Source organism: Nansenia antarctica (assembly GCF_963989245.1).
Source record: "Nansenia antarctica genome assembly, chromosome: 4".
Lineage (NCBI taxonomy): Eukaryota > Metazoa > Chordata > Actinopteri > Argentiniformes > Microstomatidae > Nansenia > Nansenia antarctica.
The window spans coordinates 4,413,822-4,431,203 of record NC_137689.1 but is presented as its reverse complement, the minus strand read 5'-3'; the positions used below and the strand labels follow the sequence as shown (position 1 = coordinate 4,431,203).

Below are 17,382 nucleotides of genomic sequence, written 5' to 3'. Positions count from 1 at the left end.
TTTCAACCCCCCCCCCTCCCCTTCCCTTCCCAATCTCCCTTTACCCCAATAATTCCCCACCTACCCCTCCTCCCACAAATGTCCCTCCCGCCAGATACCTCCCACCCATCCGCCCAATCACAACCCCCCCGCCACCCACCCCCCCCCTATCACAGCCCCCCGCCCACCACCCCCCACCCAATCACAGCCCCCCGCCCCCCCCCCCCCCCCCCTCCCTACAGGACCCTATGGAAGGAGCAAATCGATTAGCCTATAATAGTGTCTTGAGGATGGTTATAGTTTGGTCCCAGCATGAAACATTGTCCGAAATTGCATGATGCCTGTTGGCTATCCAGTGTTCCATGCTGGCTATGTCAATGAAGTCTAATATCCATCTCTGCGTAGTCAAGAAATGGGGTGACTTCCACCTGCAAGCTATAAGCCTTTTGGCTGCTGTAAGGCCGGCCAGCCAGATGCGTCTTTGTTTGATGTTTAGATCCAGGTTTGAACTGTCATTTAACAATAGGACTAATGGTGAGTGTGGAATGTGTTTGGACAGGATCAGGGACAAAGCATCACAAACTGTCCTCCAGAAATCAGCCACTCCCGGGCATTCCCATACCATATGAAAAAAGGTGCCAACTGTATTTCGGGTGCAAAGAGTACAGTTAGGTGAAGGTATGGTCTTTATTTTATGTAGCAGATATGGAGTGAAGTATGTCCTATGAGTAAAATTGAAATGGATAACCTGGTGGTTGGGATTTCTGGAGGAAAGGGATATGTTTTGCCAAATTAATTGCCAATTTATGTTATTGTGTGATAAAGTATCTTTCCACACTCTGTCAATGTGTAATGGTTTTAAAGAAGCCTTAACCAGGATGGAGTAAAGAGCTGAGACCTGACCCCTGGGTCTGGTGAATGCTATGTGAAATGGATGTATGTCTAATGAGCTATTCCAGGGTACCCCGTATGTGCGCATAGCTGTACGTAATTGAAGGTAGAAAAAGAAGGACGTACCCGGTAAATTAAAGTTTCTCTGAATGTCTTGGAATGAGCGGAGACCCTCAGCCCCAAATAAATCTGAGAATGTGTGAACTCCCTTGTCACTCCACTGGGGAAATGAGATTGGACGGCCTCCCAACTGGAGAATTGAATTTTTAAATATAGGCGAATGGAGGTACCATTTGGTTGAGATTTTGCTGAGCTTTTCTGCGCATCGCCAAACTGAGATTAATTCAGTGATGATGGTGCCGAATTTCAATTTGGACTGTTTAATAGAAATGTTACAGTATATTACATCTTGTAACCTATGAGGATGGACAATGTTTTCCTCTAAGGGGCGCCAAGAAACACGAGCAGCCGGATCAAACCATGTGGAGAGAGGACGCAGCACAAAGGACCAATAATACCATTCGAAGTTTGGTAGCCCCAATCCCCCTTCGTTTTTTAGCCTCTGGAGGGTTGAGAATTTGAGTCTGGGCTTCTTCCCCCTCCATATAAAATGAGAAGAGATAGAGTGTAGTTTCTTCCAATAACCACTTGGTGGGGCTAGAGAGAGCATGGAACTAAAAAAGTTTATTCGTGGAAGAATATTCATTTTAATAACTGAGATACGGGAATGAAATGTGAGGGGTGAAGTTTTCCACCTTTGTAGATCAGAATCTACCTCCTTCAGCACATTCTTATAATTAATTGATACTGTGTTTGAAATTGAGGGGTAGATAGTGATACCTAGATATTTAATATTCTGGACCACTGGGATGTTCAGTGAGATATCTAACTGTCTAGCTGAGGCATTCAGTGGCAATAGAGCTGATTTTCCCCAGTTAATTTTGTAACCTGAAATTCGGCTAAAATTATTAAAGATGTTTAGAAGGTGAGGGAGTGACTGAGGGATATTCTGAATAAAAAGAAGGATATCATCAGCATACAGAGATATGTGATGTTTGGTGTTCTGGACCGTAATAGGATCATGGGTGACTGACTGGCGAACGGCCTGGGCCACAGGTTCCAGAGATAGGGCAAACAGCAAAGGAGAGAGAGGGCAACCCTGGCGCGAGCTGCGGGATACTGGGAACTGTTTAGAGCATGTGTTCCCTGTCAGAACCATTGCTGTCGGGTTAGAATATAGTAGTTTTATCATATCCACATAATGATCTCCAAAGCCCATATAGCGTAAAACCGCCCATAAAAAGTGCCACTCGAGACGATCAAAGGCTTTCTCAGCATCAAGTGAGAGAATAGCATTTGCTGAATCAGTAATATTCGAAGAGTCAATAATATGGAGAAGGCGGCGAACATTGTCTGAGGCAAGGCGATTTTTAATGAAGCCTGTTTGGTCCTCATGCACTAAGGTAGTCATAAATGGTTCCAGTCGAGAGGCTAGAACTTTGGCGTACAGTTTAGTATCTGTATTTAAAATTGACAAGGGGCGATAGCTTCCGCAGTCAGTAGGGTCCTTCCCCTTTTTCAAGAGCAAAGAGATTATAGCTATATTGTTGTTTTTGGAGAAGGAGCCATTTTTGATTGCAGAATGAATCATTCCCAATAGCAAGGGGCCAACTTGGGGCCAAAAGGCCAGATACAATTCAGGTGGTAGACCGTCTAACCCTGGTGACTTGCCTTTATTCATGCATGAAAGAGCTTTGTATAGTTCAGATAGCGTAATAGGAGAATCTAAATCAAGGGAGTCATTTTGGGAAAGCTGGGGGAGCTGTAAGGGGTTCAAGAAAGAACTAACAGCTTGATCATTATAATCAATCTCAGAAGTATATAGAGCCGAGTAGAATGCCCAGAAGTTATTGTTAACCTCTGTTGGATCAGTGCACAAAGTACCTGTAGAACTTTTAATTGAAGAGATGTTTGCTAGTTGTTCATTGGTTTTAAGTTTTGAGGCTAGTAAATGGCTTGGCTGTGCGCTGTGCAAGTAATGGTTTTGTCTAGTTCTATGGATGAGGAAATCCGCTCTATGTCTGAGAAGATGGTTAAGATCTTTAAATAACACTTCTCTCTCAAGAACTAGCTCAGGGGTAACATGCGGAGTCATTGTGATCTCCAGTTCAGCAATTTTCTTTTCTAAGTCTTGAATATGTTTTAATCTGGATTTGTGTAGATTAGAGGCAAAACCAATAGTTTTATCCCTAATGAACCCCTTCACCGCATCCCAGAGAATACCAGGATCATCCACAGATGGCTTATTAATTACAATAAACTCATCAAGTTGTTCCTTCATTTCCTTTAGGAATGATTCATTCTGCAAAAGGGTGGAGTTAAAACGCCAGCGAGGAGCCTTTTTAGGCTTCAAGGAGATCGCTACTCTGCCAAAGACCGCCCTGTGGTCAGAGAGAGACATAGGAAGTAAATTAAAATCTGATGTCTTATCATACAGATGTTTGGATATAAAAATATAATCTATGCGAGAGAATGATCTGTGTCGAGAGGAGAAACAAGTGAATTCTTTCACGGAGGGGTTAGAAGAACGCCAGACATCTACCACAGCACAGTCACTAGCCCATTTCCTTAGTGCAGAGGACGCCAGGTGTTGCTCTCTCCCCTCGTTAACCCCAGTTCTGTCCATCGTGTGTAGCCATACAGCATTAAAGTCACCCCCTATTATTAAACCAAAATCAGATAGATCAAACATCAATTTAGTTAAGTAGTCATAAAAGCCAATATCAAAGGAATTTGGTGCATATACTGAAACAAAGGCCAGTTTCTTATCATTTACCATCATTTTTATATAGCTTACTCTGCCCTCAGAGTCTTTCCCAGATCCTAGATCTTTAAACTGAAAACTGCGCTTGGCAACGATCACTACTCCCCTTTTTTTTTTGGTATTTGAGGAGGAGGCAATTACATGGTAATATTTATTCTGTAATCTACTAACATCTTTTTCCAATAGGTGAGATTCCTGAAAGAAGGCCACATCTATCTTTTTTCTCTGTAGAAAGTCTAAGGTACTTGTGCGCAGTGGTGTAGTCTACGTGATACGCAGGACTACGCCGTATACCCACTAGGAAAGGACAAGGATTTGCGTATACCCACTAGAAAATGCGCGAGGATACGTAACGGCGTTTTGTGACAGAACTTTCACTTTCATTCATAAAATTCACCCCGTCTGTGTTACGAAGCACTTACTTCGAACTTTCTGCCATGTTTGTTATCGCATAACCAGTCGTTCAGAATGCTAGTCTCAGTATTTCCCCTACAGAGCCTTGGGGTGGGCGGGCCGCGAATTTGCGAAACCTAGGATGGTAGGGGGAGGCAGGCAATGAGGGAGTGCTTCGCCAACCAATCAGGTAGCGGTATTGCCCTGCCTCCCCTTACCATCCTAGGTTTCGCTAATTATTGTGATTAGAAAGTGTCTGATTATAGTTTCATGGTGTGAATAATAGTGTCAAAGAACTAGCAAGCTAGCTAGCTCAGAGGTGATTAGATGAGCTAGTCTGCTGCACACATGCCAGCTAAAGAGCTAACTGGAGGCACTTTATTATTTTACTTAAAGTAGATATACAATCTTTCTTATTCTGCTAGAATTGGGCTTTTTGGTAATACCATAATGGTATATTTACAGTATATGGACAGTGGATTGAAGCATTGGAACAAACCCTCACTCATTGGAAATGTCTGTTTTTTGTAGTTGGACATACGATTTTCTTACAGGTGAGAGAGTAAGTAAAGACAGTATCTGACTGCATTGCCCACAGCAACCCAATATTCAATTAGAATTATGTTATGATTTGATATGAATTCAATGTATACCTCTTATTAAATTATAAATACTCTGGTTGTTATGTTTGCCTTTTGGTTGACAGCAAAAGAGGGAAAGAGGAGGATAGGGAGGGAGAGAAGGAGAGAGCAGGATGGTTTCGGCACACCAGAGAGAGAGAGCAAAAACCAGGTGAGAAAGTGGACAGGTAGTCAAGACCACATAAGTAAGTAGCCTTGAGAACCAATGGTTCTGGAGCCTAACGGCCCATAGGGAAGGAGCCTATCTCCTGTTTCTGTAGCGTGAGGCAGCTTGATGTACAAGTACAGTCCATGCCACCCCCCCCCCCCCCCCCCAAGGCAGCAAACACTGGTGTAGATGCATACTGTATGCATAAGTGAGTGTGGTGGTGCTTATGGGGTGCCGCTACGGGACAGGTGTCGCTCTGACTGGGAGGGCAAAATCACAGTATACCCACTAGAAAAAACTAGACTACACCACTGCTTGTGCGTTTATGAGGGATATTTAGGCCCCGCCCATTCCAAGACAGAAGTGTAATGTTAGTCATAGCTATCTTGGTAAAAGAAAAAAGTGAAAGATACTAACCGAAGAGCTCCAACCATAGGATCCTGTCCCTCCCCCCCAACCCCCCCATAAGCCCCATGATCATAGCCCACCCACCCCTTGCCCCCTAATCCCAATCGGCACCCCTCTTCCCCAACCCCCCCAAAAAATAAATGGACAAAAAGGTCCATCCAGAGCCCACCCAACCTCCCCCCTCCCCCCCAAAAAAGTGACAGTGAAGAAAAGATAGTCAGATACCCCTCCCTCTCCCTTGTAGCTATTCCTTGTTTGAGTAATTACCATATATAATAAAAAATAATGATAATACAGAATTAGAAACCAAAGAAAAAAAGAAATAATTTTCAAGTATCATTTGGGGTTATAAAGCCATCAGCAATGAAATTATATATTTATTCAGTTCTATTATAGAAAACAATAATTGTGTTCAAGCTACCTATAATGTCATACGTAAATTGGGACACCCCATATGTTCAAAATACTCAAATAAGCAAGGTTGTGTGGAACAGGCAAACTTAAAACATTAGGCTATTATACCGCTATTCAATCTGATTAGTCAGCAACCTATCATAGAGTTCAGATTGCGAAATGTGTCGCACACAGTCAGCCACCATACAGCTGGATCAGCATTTACAGTAAATAGAAAGCAAAAATAATAACTATAGTGGTTTTACAGCGATGTTAGCCGGATTTACACTCACTGAGTTGCTACACGATAGAAATAAACAAAGAGAGTCATTGGAGTGACGTCCTCCGTGAGTAACGCCCCACCAGGAAGTAAACAAGTCCAGCATGTTATCGTCAACAGTTATCGTTTGAAAAACAAAGTCTAGAGCGAGCTCTTGTTAAGAGCCTTACCCCGATCAGGAATTGTCCTCAAGTGAAGAAAGGAACTTCTCTGCCTCTGATAGTTCGTGGAATAGATGGTGTTCAGAGTTGTGGATGAGCTTGATGACCGCGGGGTACAGCAAGAATGCCTCACAGCGCAGTCCCCGAGCCCGGTGCATGATCGGATAGCAGGGACGTCTGAGTTTAGAAGTATACTCGCTGTAATCCGCTGCAAAACGGATGGTGCGCCCGGCGATCTCCACGGGAGTTTTCCTTGATTCTTGGAGGATGCGGTCTCTGTCTGTGAAGCGAAGGAATTTAATGATCAAGGACCTGGGATGTGGTGAAGACGCTCGAGGAGACCCGGTGCGGTGAGCTCGCATGATCTCCAGCGGCTTGTCAGCCAGGGAGGGGAACCATATTGGGAAGTTGGCAGTGAGGTAGGACATTGCATTCCCCGATTCTTCTCCCTCCTTTAGATTGATCATTCTTAGGTTGTCCCTTCTGCTCCTATCCTCGAAGGATGCCAGTTTGGACTCGAGCTGAGCTAGTGATCTGCTGTGTTGAGAGGTAGTGACCTCGGATTCCTTTACCCGCTCATGAAGCTTGGAGGTGATAGTGCGTTGTACACTAATCTCCTTCTCGTGTTTGGTCAGGGTTGCCTCCATGGATCCCAGCTGGGTCTCCAGCCGGTCGAATCGGTCATTGGAGTTTTTCTCTGCTATATTAAAATAGCGTTTAAGTGTAGCCTCGAGAGAGGCCACTGTGAGAGCGCTCTCTGAGGTTTCGTCGTCGTCCATCGGCATAGCGAATGTATCTTTGTTTTTGCGCGTACGAGTAGCCATTGTGGACAGGACTACACAGACTAATAAACGTTCAACTGATGTAGCTTAGTATCAGATTTCGTGGCATAAATATAAATGTTTGCTTAGATAAATTGAAGGGAGAGTAACCGCGAGGCTTCTACTCCGCCATCTTGTTCACGTCACGTCACCTAAACTTTACTGTCATTGCAGAGTACAAGTACTAGTGATATAAGAACATGATATAAATAAAACAAGAATGATAGTGATGCGTAACTGCAATATACAGTATGTGCAGAGGTAGTATTGTAAACTTCAGTTTAGTTTAGAGGTATATACAGTTATGAGTTATGTACAGTTAGGTAGCTTGTACAGTGAGGTTTATGGACTGTATCTAATGTGCAGAAGAAGAAGAAGCTATATCAAGAGACGTGCAATCTACAGTATGTGCAACGGTAGTATTGTAAACATCAGTAGTGCAAAGGTTAGTAAGCATTGGTTAAGGATATTCAAGTAGTAAAGAAAAGGGAGGGTCAATATTGCTGTTCATTGATTAGGTTGACTGTTTGATTAGCACCAACGTCCTTGTGCTAGGGTGTAAGGACAGAGGTATGTGGGAGCTGTTCCCTTAGTTGCACTGTAGGCAAGCACCAGGGTCTTAAATATTATTATTATATTTAAGTTTTAAATTATTATTATTACTTTTTTCCATTTAGCAGACGCCTTACTCCAAAGCGACTTAAGCCCAATGCACATGGCGTGCGATTTTGTCGCACCGCGAATTCGTTTCCATTGTTTTGAATGAGACAATGCACACGGCGTGCGATGCGATATTGTCCCACGACAACATTCGATTCTCCATTCACACCCACCCACACACTTCGGTGGTGTGAATTGAGAATCGAATGTTGTCGTGCGACAAAATCGCACGCCGTGTGCATTGGCCTTTACAATCAATACATTTGACTAAGCAAGTGAATCATCAGTTCACCAGTTGCAGCAGGAAGAGTAATCTAGCTCAGGCCCGGGGGCCATTGGCAGTCTCCGTGATATGATATGATGATGTACCCCACTACTGAAGGGCCAGAGGAGTGATGTGACATGACGTGTTGTTCTACACACGAGGATGTGTGGCAGCAAACCATTGATAGTAACTGCATGAATTTCGTCTCCCTATTATGAATAGTGTGAAGATGTCACATTTAGAAAACAGATTTATTGAACAGAGTGTATTTAAGTAAAGTATTTTAGATTGTGGTTATCTGTGGCCCTCTATATGGCCCATCTATATCTATGCCCTCCTCTATCTATGCCTTACTGTTACTTAGATATGAGTGTTCTGTATTATTATTATTATTATTATTATTATTATTATTCACCCACCATGACTGTGAGAACCTGCGTTGCTTTCAGTGCTGCTCCATCACTCCTCCTCTCACCCTCTGGGGTTTTCTCTTGTGACAGGGCTGATGCCATATGTGGCAGCCTTTCACCTCTGTTCTGAATTGACATGTTGGTTGTTTGGGGGCGTCTGTGAACTCGATATCACCCCAGACTCTCCTGGTTTTGTCCCCCAGTTTGCCCCCGGGAGGATGTTAAAGCATCCCCGTCGCCAGGCTGCTGATGATAACCTTACATAAAGCCCCTGCAACACTCAGCTTTTCAGTGCATAACACAGGGCACTCCAAATCTGAAGACTCCCGTTTCCATTGGCTGCTATTTTCAGAGCGCTCGGCATGTTGTTACAACTATCCTTTTCTCTGTTATGTTAAAGTTATTCCTCTTCGGTACACCCATGACAAAGTCAAGGCTTTCAGTCCCCAAAACAGGATGTGACATAAAAGGAGCATCTTTAAAAAATATATTACTGAAATGCTTTATTGTGATGTTTGATTTGTGATTTGTTTTCCACCTCCAGGCACATACAATATGTAACATATTGCATACTTGTTATCCACTCTTCCACTTGATCTTCAAGTTGCATAAAAACAATACTGTTCTGTTGTGTTTGTGCCAGGCCTCATTGCACCAATCTACATCGTGTCTGATTAGGCAAACCATTCTCTTTTCAAAACATCCTTCACAGTTCTTCTCACCCCCTTGTGGTGGCTTACGGTAGCACTTCACACTGCGTGTACGGTACGAATCGTCAATTCACCAGTCGTAGCAGGAAGAGTAATCTAGCTCAGGCCAGGGGCCATTGGCAGTCGTCGTGATAGAAGAAGAAATATTTTTATTTTATTTTATTTTTATTTCATTTTATATATTTTTTTAACACAGGCAAAACAGTACAAGGGGGGGGGGGAAGTAGAAGTCTTAGGAGACACAGTATATGGGGAAACAAGTGTCTCAGGAGGCACAGTGCTGGGGGGTAGTAGATGTGTCAAGAGGAGCAGTTAAGGTGTAACCTGAAGAGATGGAGGTCTTCAGTCTCCGGTGGAAGATGGGGAGTGACTCTGCAGTTCTGACAGCCGTGGGAAGCTCATTCCACCAGCGGGGAGCCAGTAGAGTGAAGAGACGTGACCGGGCGGCGTTACTGCCGCGTTGGCGTAGAGTTGGTGGGGCCAGTCGCAGAGGTGCAGCAGCATTCTGGATGAGTCAAGGCGGGAGATGACCAGTGACTGGGTCAAGAGTTGCGCTGCTTCTCTGATGAGGAATGGTCGTATCCTTCCGATCTGATGAACATGGTGGTAGGCCTGATCAGTAACAACGACGAGTCAGCCGACAGGGAGGAGGTCCAACACCTGGCGTGTGGTGTGCCAACCTGGCCCTCAACACCAAGAAGACCAAGGAGCTCATTGTGGACTACAGGAAAGCTAGGTGTTGCGAACACAGCCCCATCTGCATCAGTGGGATGGAAGTGGAGCGTGTGTCTCCAGCTTCAAGTTCCTGAGTGTCCACATCTTCGAGGTACTCTCTCGAACCTTCAACTCTTCCACCCTAGTCAAAAAGGCACAGCAGTGTCTATACTTCCTGAAGAGACTGAAAAAGCTCAACTGTCTCCTAGGATTCTGGTAAACTTCTATCAGCGCACCCTGGAGAGCATTCTGCATCACAGTGTGGTATGGCAGCTGCTCTGAGCAAAAACCTTCTGTGTTTTCCATTCCGTATTACAAAATATGAAGTGTTGAAGAGCCCACTCGATATAACAAACAACAGTTTTAGAATCACTAAATACTTCGAATTTGTGAATTAGATTCACTGTATAGTCTGCCGTAGGCTACTGGTAAGTGATACATGGCTTGTAAACAAACGATCATCTAATTATGTGTAGTTTTTAGCATGTTGATGTTCTATCAGCGTGTTGTGATGTGCGTGTTCAAAAGCAAGGACTGTGATCATCTAATTATGTATAGTTATGTGTTGTTAGCATGCTGATGTTCTATCAGCATGCTGTGATGTCCTAAAAGTGCAGTTAGATGTTCGTAGTGATGTTTCTTTTTAGCACTGGCTATTAGCAGAGAGGTTATTCAGAGAACATTTCTCCACTATTTGGTTTGAGGTGGACCAACATTCAAATAAGCATAACTTCTTCAACTATTGTCAGATTTCAATATATAACACATCATTTGAAAGCTTACAATCTGCACTTTCATAATATGGAAAAGAACAGAAAAATTACCATGAGGGCTTGAGGCCTTGTTAACCAGACATATTGTACATCATAACTGTACATGTCATATTGATACTCATCTCATGTATGTTCACCTTTTTATATTCATTAATTTATACTCACTGTAATACCTCATACTGTAATACCACGCACGGTCTACATATCATGTCTTTTGCACTATGACACTATTTGCTTAATCAGGTTAGATGCCGAAGCTACATTTCGTTGTCCCAGTACTTGTACTCTGGGCAATGACAATAAAGTTTAATGTAATCTAATCTTAATAGCTTTTGAAATTCATTTTTAGCTTTCAGTTTCTGTCTCTGGGCATGCATCATCTGAGATGGCAGTACAACGTCTCTGACGGCATCAGGGAGACAGGGAGGAACTCTTAGTTCATTAAGGCAGCTGGAAGCGAGACAGTCGGTCCTATTAGCTGTCCCCAGGAAGTTGACCAGTCAGGGGGGCCTACTACTTCTCACTCAGGCTTTTGACCTAAGGGGCTTGCCGCCAAACCTGAAAAGATGAGAAACTTCAGCCAAACCTTCACATGTGCAGCCGAGTGGAGAGAGAGGATATGCAAGGTGTGTTGTATTCTGTGACGCTTCAGCTGGTCTCAGACACATTGTGAGAAGAGAAGCCTTGTCAGTCTCTCGTCACCGTGGCCCACTTCTGCTCTCCCCCTCACCTCATTTACCTCCTGTCTCTACCGAGAATCACCGTCACTCCCTCTGTTTGTCTGCAGCCCCCCAAAACACACACACACACACACACACACACACACACACCTCACCCCTCTTCTCTCTCCCCCAACACACCATCGACACGACTGTCTGTCCAGCTTATCCCTACCCCTACCCCTACACACTCTTGCCTACCGTGACTCTTTTCTTCTCCCTCCCATCCTAAAGCCATCTCTCCTCCGAAGTAAATCTCTTTGAGCTTAACTCAAATAAGTAGCAACTTGCTGACATAAATATAATACAACTATTTTCCCCCCCATGAAGATTTTTCCCCCTTTGAATCAGTCATGTTATTTGTTATTTAGTTCTCATGTATCTTTGAGTTGCAGTAGCGGCTTCTGTGATGATAAGTGGGAGTGGGAGGTTTGAATAGATTCATGAAACATAGTATTATTCTCAAGTTAAAGAGCGTTCCAGTATGTTCTTCTTCTCGCTACAAACATTTACCTCAACACCATAACCACAAAATAGACTCCATGACAATGGAGGAACACTAACAATGCAGGAACAGGTCCCAAACCAGATAAGTGTGTGCCGCCGCCTCATATTCAAGCTCTTTCAGTTCCTTACATCCGCTGTTTATTATTCTGTTTAAGTTTTTAGTTGTGAATACTCCAAGTCTGTGTCCGCCACCTATATATATATATATACCGGTATATGTATATATGCCATTTAGCTGACGCTTTTATCCAAAGCGACTTACATTGCAGTGAGTGCATACATTTCAGTATATATGGTCCCAGCGGGAATCGAACCCACAACCTAAGCGTTGTTAGCGCCATGCGCTACCAACTGAGCCACAAAGGACCACAAACATAGCTGTTTAATCTCACGACCACTCAGCTGGCCTGGGCTCTTGTCAAAGTCAAGCCAGACCTGACAGTTATCTCCATGTTCCCGACTCTGGAGAAGCTGTTATATGCAACACTCACACTTTGTTAGCCCTCAAGGAACCACTGTGTGCATAGACTTTCCCCCCCCAAAGTCCAACTAAACACTGAACCTCAGGTCTTAAGTTTCCTGTTCAAATGTGTCATAGCCAAGTGTTAACCATGCTACCTCCCGTTTATAGAGAATCTAGGCCAATTTGCGATTTTAATGCGCCCATTACATATGTATTCATCCTACAGAATGACGCAATAATTGGGTAAAAAACAAGCGATTCATTGTAGTTAATGGTTTTAATAAGTAATGTGTCATCGCTATTGAGGACGTACATTTGCATGCCTGGATGGGGCCTGACTCAGTAATGCAGTCATATCCCGTTATAGATTGGAAAGGCCAACCCTTTTATCTCCTGTTTGTACATCCTGACAAAGGTGTTTCGTACTGTGACAGATAGATACTCAGACAGGAAAGTGTAGTGGTTTATAGTGCGGGGAGAGCCTGCCAACAGAGCCTGCCTCCTGCGTTTAATAGATGTAACTGTTGAACCCCCTCTTAAAAGACTGGAGTGGATTGTCATGGTGTTGAACAAGCGATCTCTGGAATGGCTGATGGCTCCCCACTCCTGCTATTGGCTCCCCACTCTCCTGCTATTTGTCCCGCACTTCCTCTCCTCCTGTTTCTCCTCCTGTTTGCACAACTTTCAGTAAGAGGAACATGTTTAATGTACTCCCATCGATTTGCTCCGATTTTGTTACTCGATGCGAGGAGTCGTACATGAAATATGCATGATACCATCAAGATCTCTATCTGACTATGATGTTGGAGTGTTATTGTATCAATATGATAAGGGCCCCAATTTGCTGGAGCAAATAGTGCTGTGGCAGTGGAAACAAAACAAATCATAACAGCTCAGAATATTCTACAGCGAGATTTGTATTGTCAATTGTCAGTGTTTTCTGAGAGAAACACTGATTATTCAACCCAGAGTTTTAGTAAACAGTCTGAATACATTTGCATGTTATGGAAAAAGCTAGACGGAGTATAACAAAATATGGATTATTATTTCTCGTTGCGTCTATTAGAAATATTACGGTAAAGATGGCCGACTTTTTTTTTTTAACCAATTTTACCAATTTTAGCACATGTAAATTGGAGCGCTTAGAATCTACGAATCCACTTCTTTTTTCCTCTGAACTGACACCAGATTGCACTGCAGCTAAATGCAGAGAAGAAGACACTGACTGCCTGCCTGCTGGCCGATTGTCACTGCTGAATGCTTGTTATGTGCAGTCGCCATAGGAAAGTGAAAGTTTCCAGCTGTCAGCATTAAGCCCAATACATCAGGGATTTACTCTGTTTCCGACTACTAATTTTTGTATTGCCTGACGGGCAACAGATTTTCCGTTGTGCAGTGTTGTGTCATATCCCAGGAAGCCTATATAACACGAGCAGCTGAATTGGATGTGCACAGGGCTCGTATAATAACACTCAAAAATCAGACGGTAGGAGTGTTATTGTGCTGTGTATATTATAATCTACTTTTGTCTCCCAAGTTTTCGTCAGGATGCAATAAAGCAATATCGTAAGAGAGGTTACTGAATGTTGTTCCTGTAGGCTCGTCACAGCTATTGTATCTGTTGAGACTTCATGACCATCAAGTCATTACTAGATGATGATTTCCTTCTCCTTCCCCTGGTATTATGAGAGGGGGGGGGGGGGGGGGGTAAATGAGGACAATAATTTATTGAGGACAATTATGAGGACGATTGGGAATGAGCTGTAGGCCTGGATGTTTCTACCGCATGAAGTCACTGACGCTTCTCACACCGTTATAAAGCTGTGTCAATTTAAGCCAACCTTTTTTACAGTATAACTGGAACAGTAGAGAGCAGACAGACTTCATAGAATTCATCTGATCATTCAGCAGTCCATCTGATGGCTGGCTAATTATCATTTTAAGACAACAAGAGTACTCGAGAAGAATCATTTTAGGCAAATTGCCGATGGGGGTACTCGTCCGAGGACGACCTAGGCTAGTAGTAGCAACCCTATGCAAGTATGTAACAATTTGTTTATGCAGATGTTCACCTTTTTTGACTTTCCAAAATGCTGCAGTTTCTCAGCAAACTTGATGTATTCCTGTAAGAAGGAAAACTGCAGCCTTGAAAGAGGTTTAGCCCATTACCATGGTGCAGCCGATAAAAAAAATTAAGCACATAATCCCTTACACTCTGCAGTTTCTGTAATTTTTTGATAAAATTGTGTCATGTAAGCATAGCTAATTATGGCAAACTCAATCTGTTCTTAATCTAGTTTGTTTTTGAAAACATCTTGAAAGTAGAAGAAGCGTTTAGTACACACACGCTATTGTGTTGGTTGTCTCGAGATTTATTTCTATTTATTTTGCAGTCGAGTCAGTACAAGTTGTTTTTGTGTGACAAGCCTAAGGCCTTTATGTCTCCTCCAAATAACTGTGAGAAAACGATTGGGGTCGGTGGTAGAGGGAGTTTACAAGACCGTCCTGTTCAACCTCAGACTCACAAGTGAGGAGATATGTGCACACTCATGTACCCGTAAAGACAGAAAACACATTACACAAGTAGGTTAAACGACAGAATTCTTGCATAATTGGTCTCCTTAATTAAATCTGGACAATATTTGGACCTATCCAGTACAATTAACTTCAATTAACATCATTTTCTATGCAAATAAGTTGGACATTTTTTTCTTCATGACATTTTCTGACATGATATCTAATATACATATGTTTGTTCAGATGTAAAACTAGAGTTGGTAAACGAATTCACACTCATGATTCAGTAGGCCTCGTTATCAATTTAGATAGGAATGTATTGTAAAATGCATTTTTTTACTCATACATTTTACTAACATAATCTAAGAAGGAGATTGGCGATTTTGGAGCTTCTGCTTTAAGCCTGATGTTTGTATAAATTGTCTTAGGCACCGATTCTTCAGGTTAAAGACAAATAATTTGCGACTTCAACAGCCCCCCACTTAACTGTTGATAAACGGTTTTACCATTGTAAGGTCCTTGTAAGATTCCTGCGGCGAATTGTCTGATTTGGCTGACATTCTAAATCACATAGAAGTGCACCTCCTCACCATTCCATTATCGCCACTTGTGTTAATGTACATCCCTTTTAACGTTACACTCCAGGCCATCAGGACACCAGTGGTTGGATGATGATCAAGCATAATGGGCATCGAGATGCATTTCTTTCCTGTTGTGTTGTTAACTTGAATGTCATGAATAGGAGGGGATGAGAATGCCATATGTAATACCAGAGGACTGTTATACAGTAGAAAACATTGGCTTGTTTCATCGTTAGATGAAGTCAGATGTTTTCATAATCTGTTTAATATGAATATTAATGTGAAATAAAACCTATGAATGATCATACATAGTACAGTTTTGTTTCTTCTTCTTCTACATTTCGAGTCCATGCCCCCCCTGACCTGTGAAGTGAATGTTCTACCTGAGGAGAATCTCTGTTTTCTCTTTCTGCTAGGTGCGGTTATTGATGAGAATCTCTGTTTTCTTCTCTGCTAGGTGCGGTTATTGATGAGAATCTCTGTTTTCTTCTCTGCTAGGTGCGGTTATTGATGAGAATCTCTGTTTTCTCTTTCTGCTAGGTGCGGTTATTGATGAGAATCTCTTGTTTTCTCTCTCTCCTAGGTGCGGTTATTGGGGACGGTCAGTCAGCTGTGGCCAGCAACATCGCCAACACCACCTACCGTCTACAGTGGTGGGACTTCACCAAGTTTGACCTACCAGAAATCAGCAATTGTAAGTTATCCTCTGTATGGGGTTGGTGAGAAGAATGGAAGACGGGGATGGGGGGAGGAGGGGGGGGCGGGGAGGGTTAATGATCTCCCCTCTAATCTCAGAGTCAGATCTTTCACACTCTTATTGCAAGGCATTGTTTCATGTCCAACCACAACAGTGAGTGAGTGCACTGCTCTATAATGCTGTTTCCCCCTCTATCTTGACCTGTGTGTCTTAATGGGGCCAGCTCCACATCCCAATACTTTCCCTGCAGTGCCATGCTGCTGAGTGCCTTCTACTTTTGTCCTCCCATGCCTAATGTACCCGATGCTGTGTACTACGTCTCTGCCATTCTCTTTTTCATCGGGCATCGTATTGAGAGGCATGTCCTGCCTGTTTTGCTGCGCTTCAGGCCAGGTTTTTCCAGACGACCTCACAGGAGGAAGTAGGGAGCAGAGCGCTCTTACACAGACCCTTGTGCTACTCCTCTGAACATCCTGTAGCAGATTAACCTGCTGAGTGATTCCACTCCATTGCATCTAGTAGCCCAATCCAGCTTCGTTTTCTTTAACACTAGAACAGCCATGAGGGGTCATTTGAAGTACCTGTAAGTAAAGAAAAATGTTATATCTTTGCACTCGATCAAATTTCAGGACCCTCCTTTTATGACTTTTCCTAGATATGTGCGTTCTACCACCCAGTAGCCTTACATTTTCTAAATCACATCAGGATAAGCTAGTATGAAGCTATTTTGACGTTTTTCTGTGTAGGAAGCAGGCTAATTTACAAGCGGCCAACTAGTGGTCGTTGTGTGTAAATAGCAGCTTGAGCATTGTAAAGAGGGGCTCTTTTAGTAGGTAAAAAAGACACGGCTGTTCTAGTGTTAAAACTGTTAGTCTATAGGATACATTCTAAGATACATTCAAGAAATGTATGAGGATTTTGTTGATGAACTGTTTTTTTTAATGGATTTTGAGGCATGAAACTATTTTCATATTAGTCGGTTTGTTCTTATCTTTCGGAGGGCTGGTTGTTGTCAATGTGTTCCTAGTGGTGCAGTGCTCCCATTTCTATAGTTCAGGCCATCCCACCTTGTGACTCACTTACTCAGCAAAGTGGTTTTAGCTCCACTGTGTGGGCAGGCTGTTGGATGGCTTGACAGTCTTATCAACTCTTTCGTTATCGTTCATTCAAATCATGGGTAAACAGAGACATATCCACTCTATTTCATCATTATATCAGCCGCTGTTGATTGAGTATTTGGGGCCTGTTTTCGAAAACATTTTCCATTTAATTTATCCCCCAAACAAAAAAATACGATCATTCTGAAAGCTTCTGAAATACAAATTAGATAGATAGAATGTAGTATAGTATCACATTCCCATAGTATCATATTCAATTCAATAATGTTTTCACAAACATACTGTATACATTTTTGGCCAAAGCTCATG

The 17,382-nt window shown here is 42.9% G+C and overlaps 1 protein-coding gene across 1 annotated transcript in view; it reads left to right on the top strand.

Moving 5' to 3' along the window:
* LOC308154855 (activating molecule in BECN1-regulated autophagy protein 1A-like) overlaps positions 1 to 17,382 on the top strand; it is a gene marked incomplete at both ends in the record, with an annotated part of 167,542 nt that overhangs the window by 39,922 nt on the left and 110,238 nt on the right. The window contains one exon of the mRNA XM_080528073.1: positions 15,842 to 15,952. Coding sequence (XP_080384199.1) covers positions 15,842 to 15,952 — 111 coding nt within the window. The remainder of the gene's footprint in view (positions 1 to 15,841; positions 15,953 to 17,382) is intronic.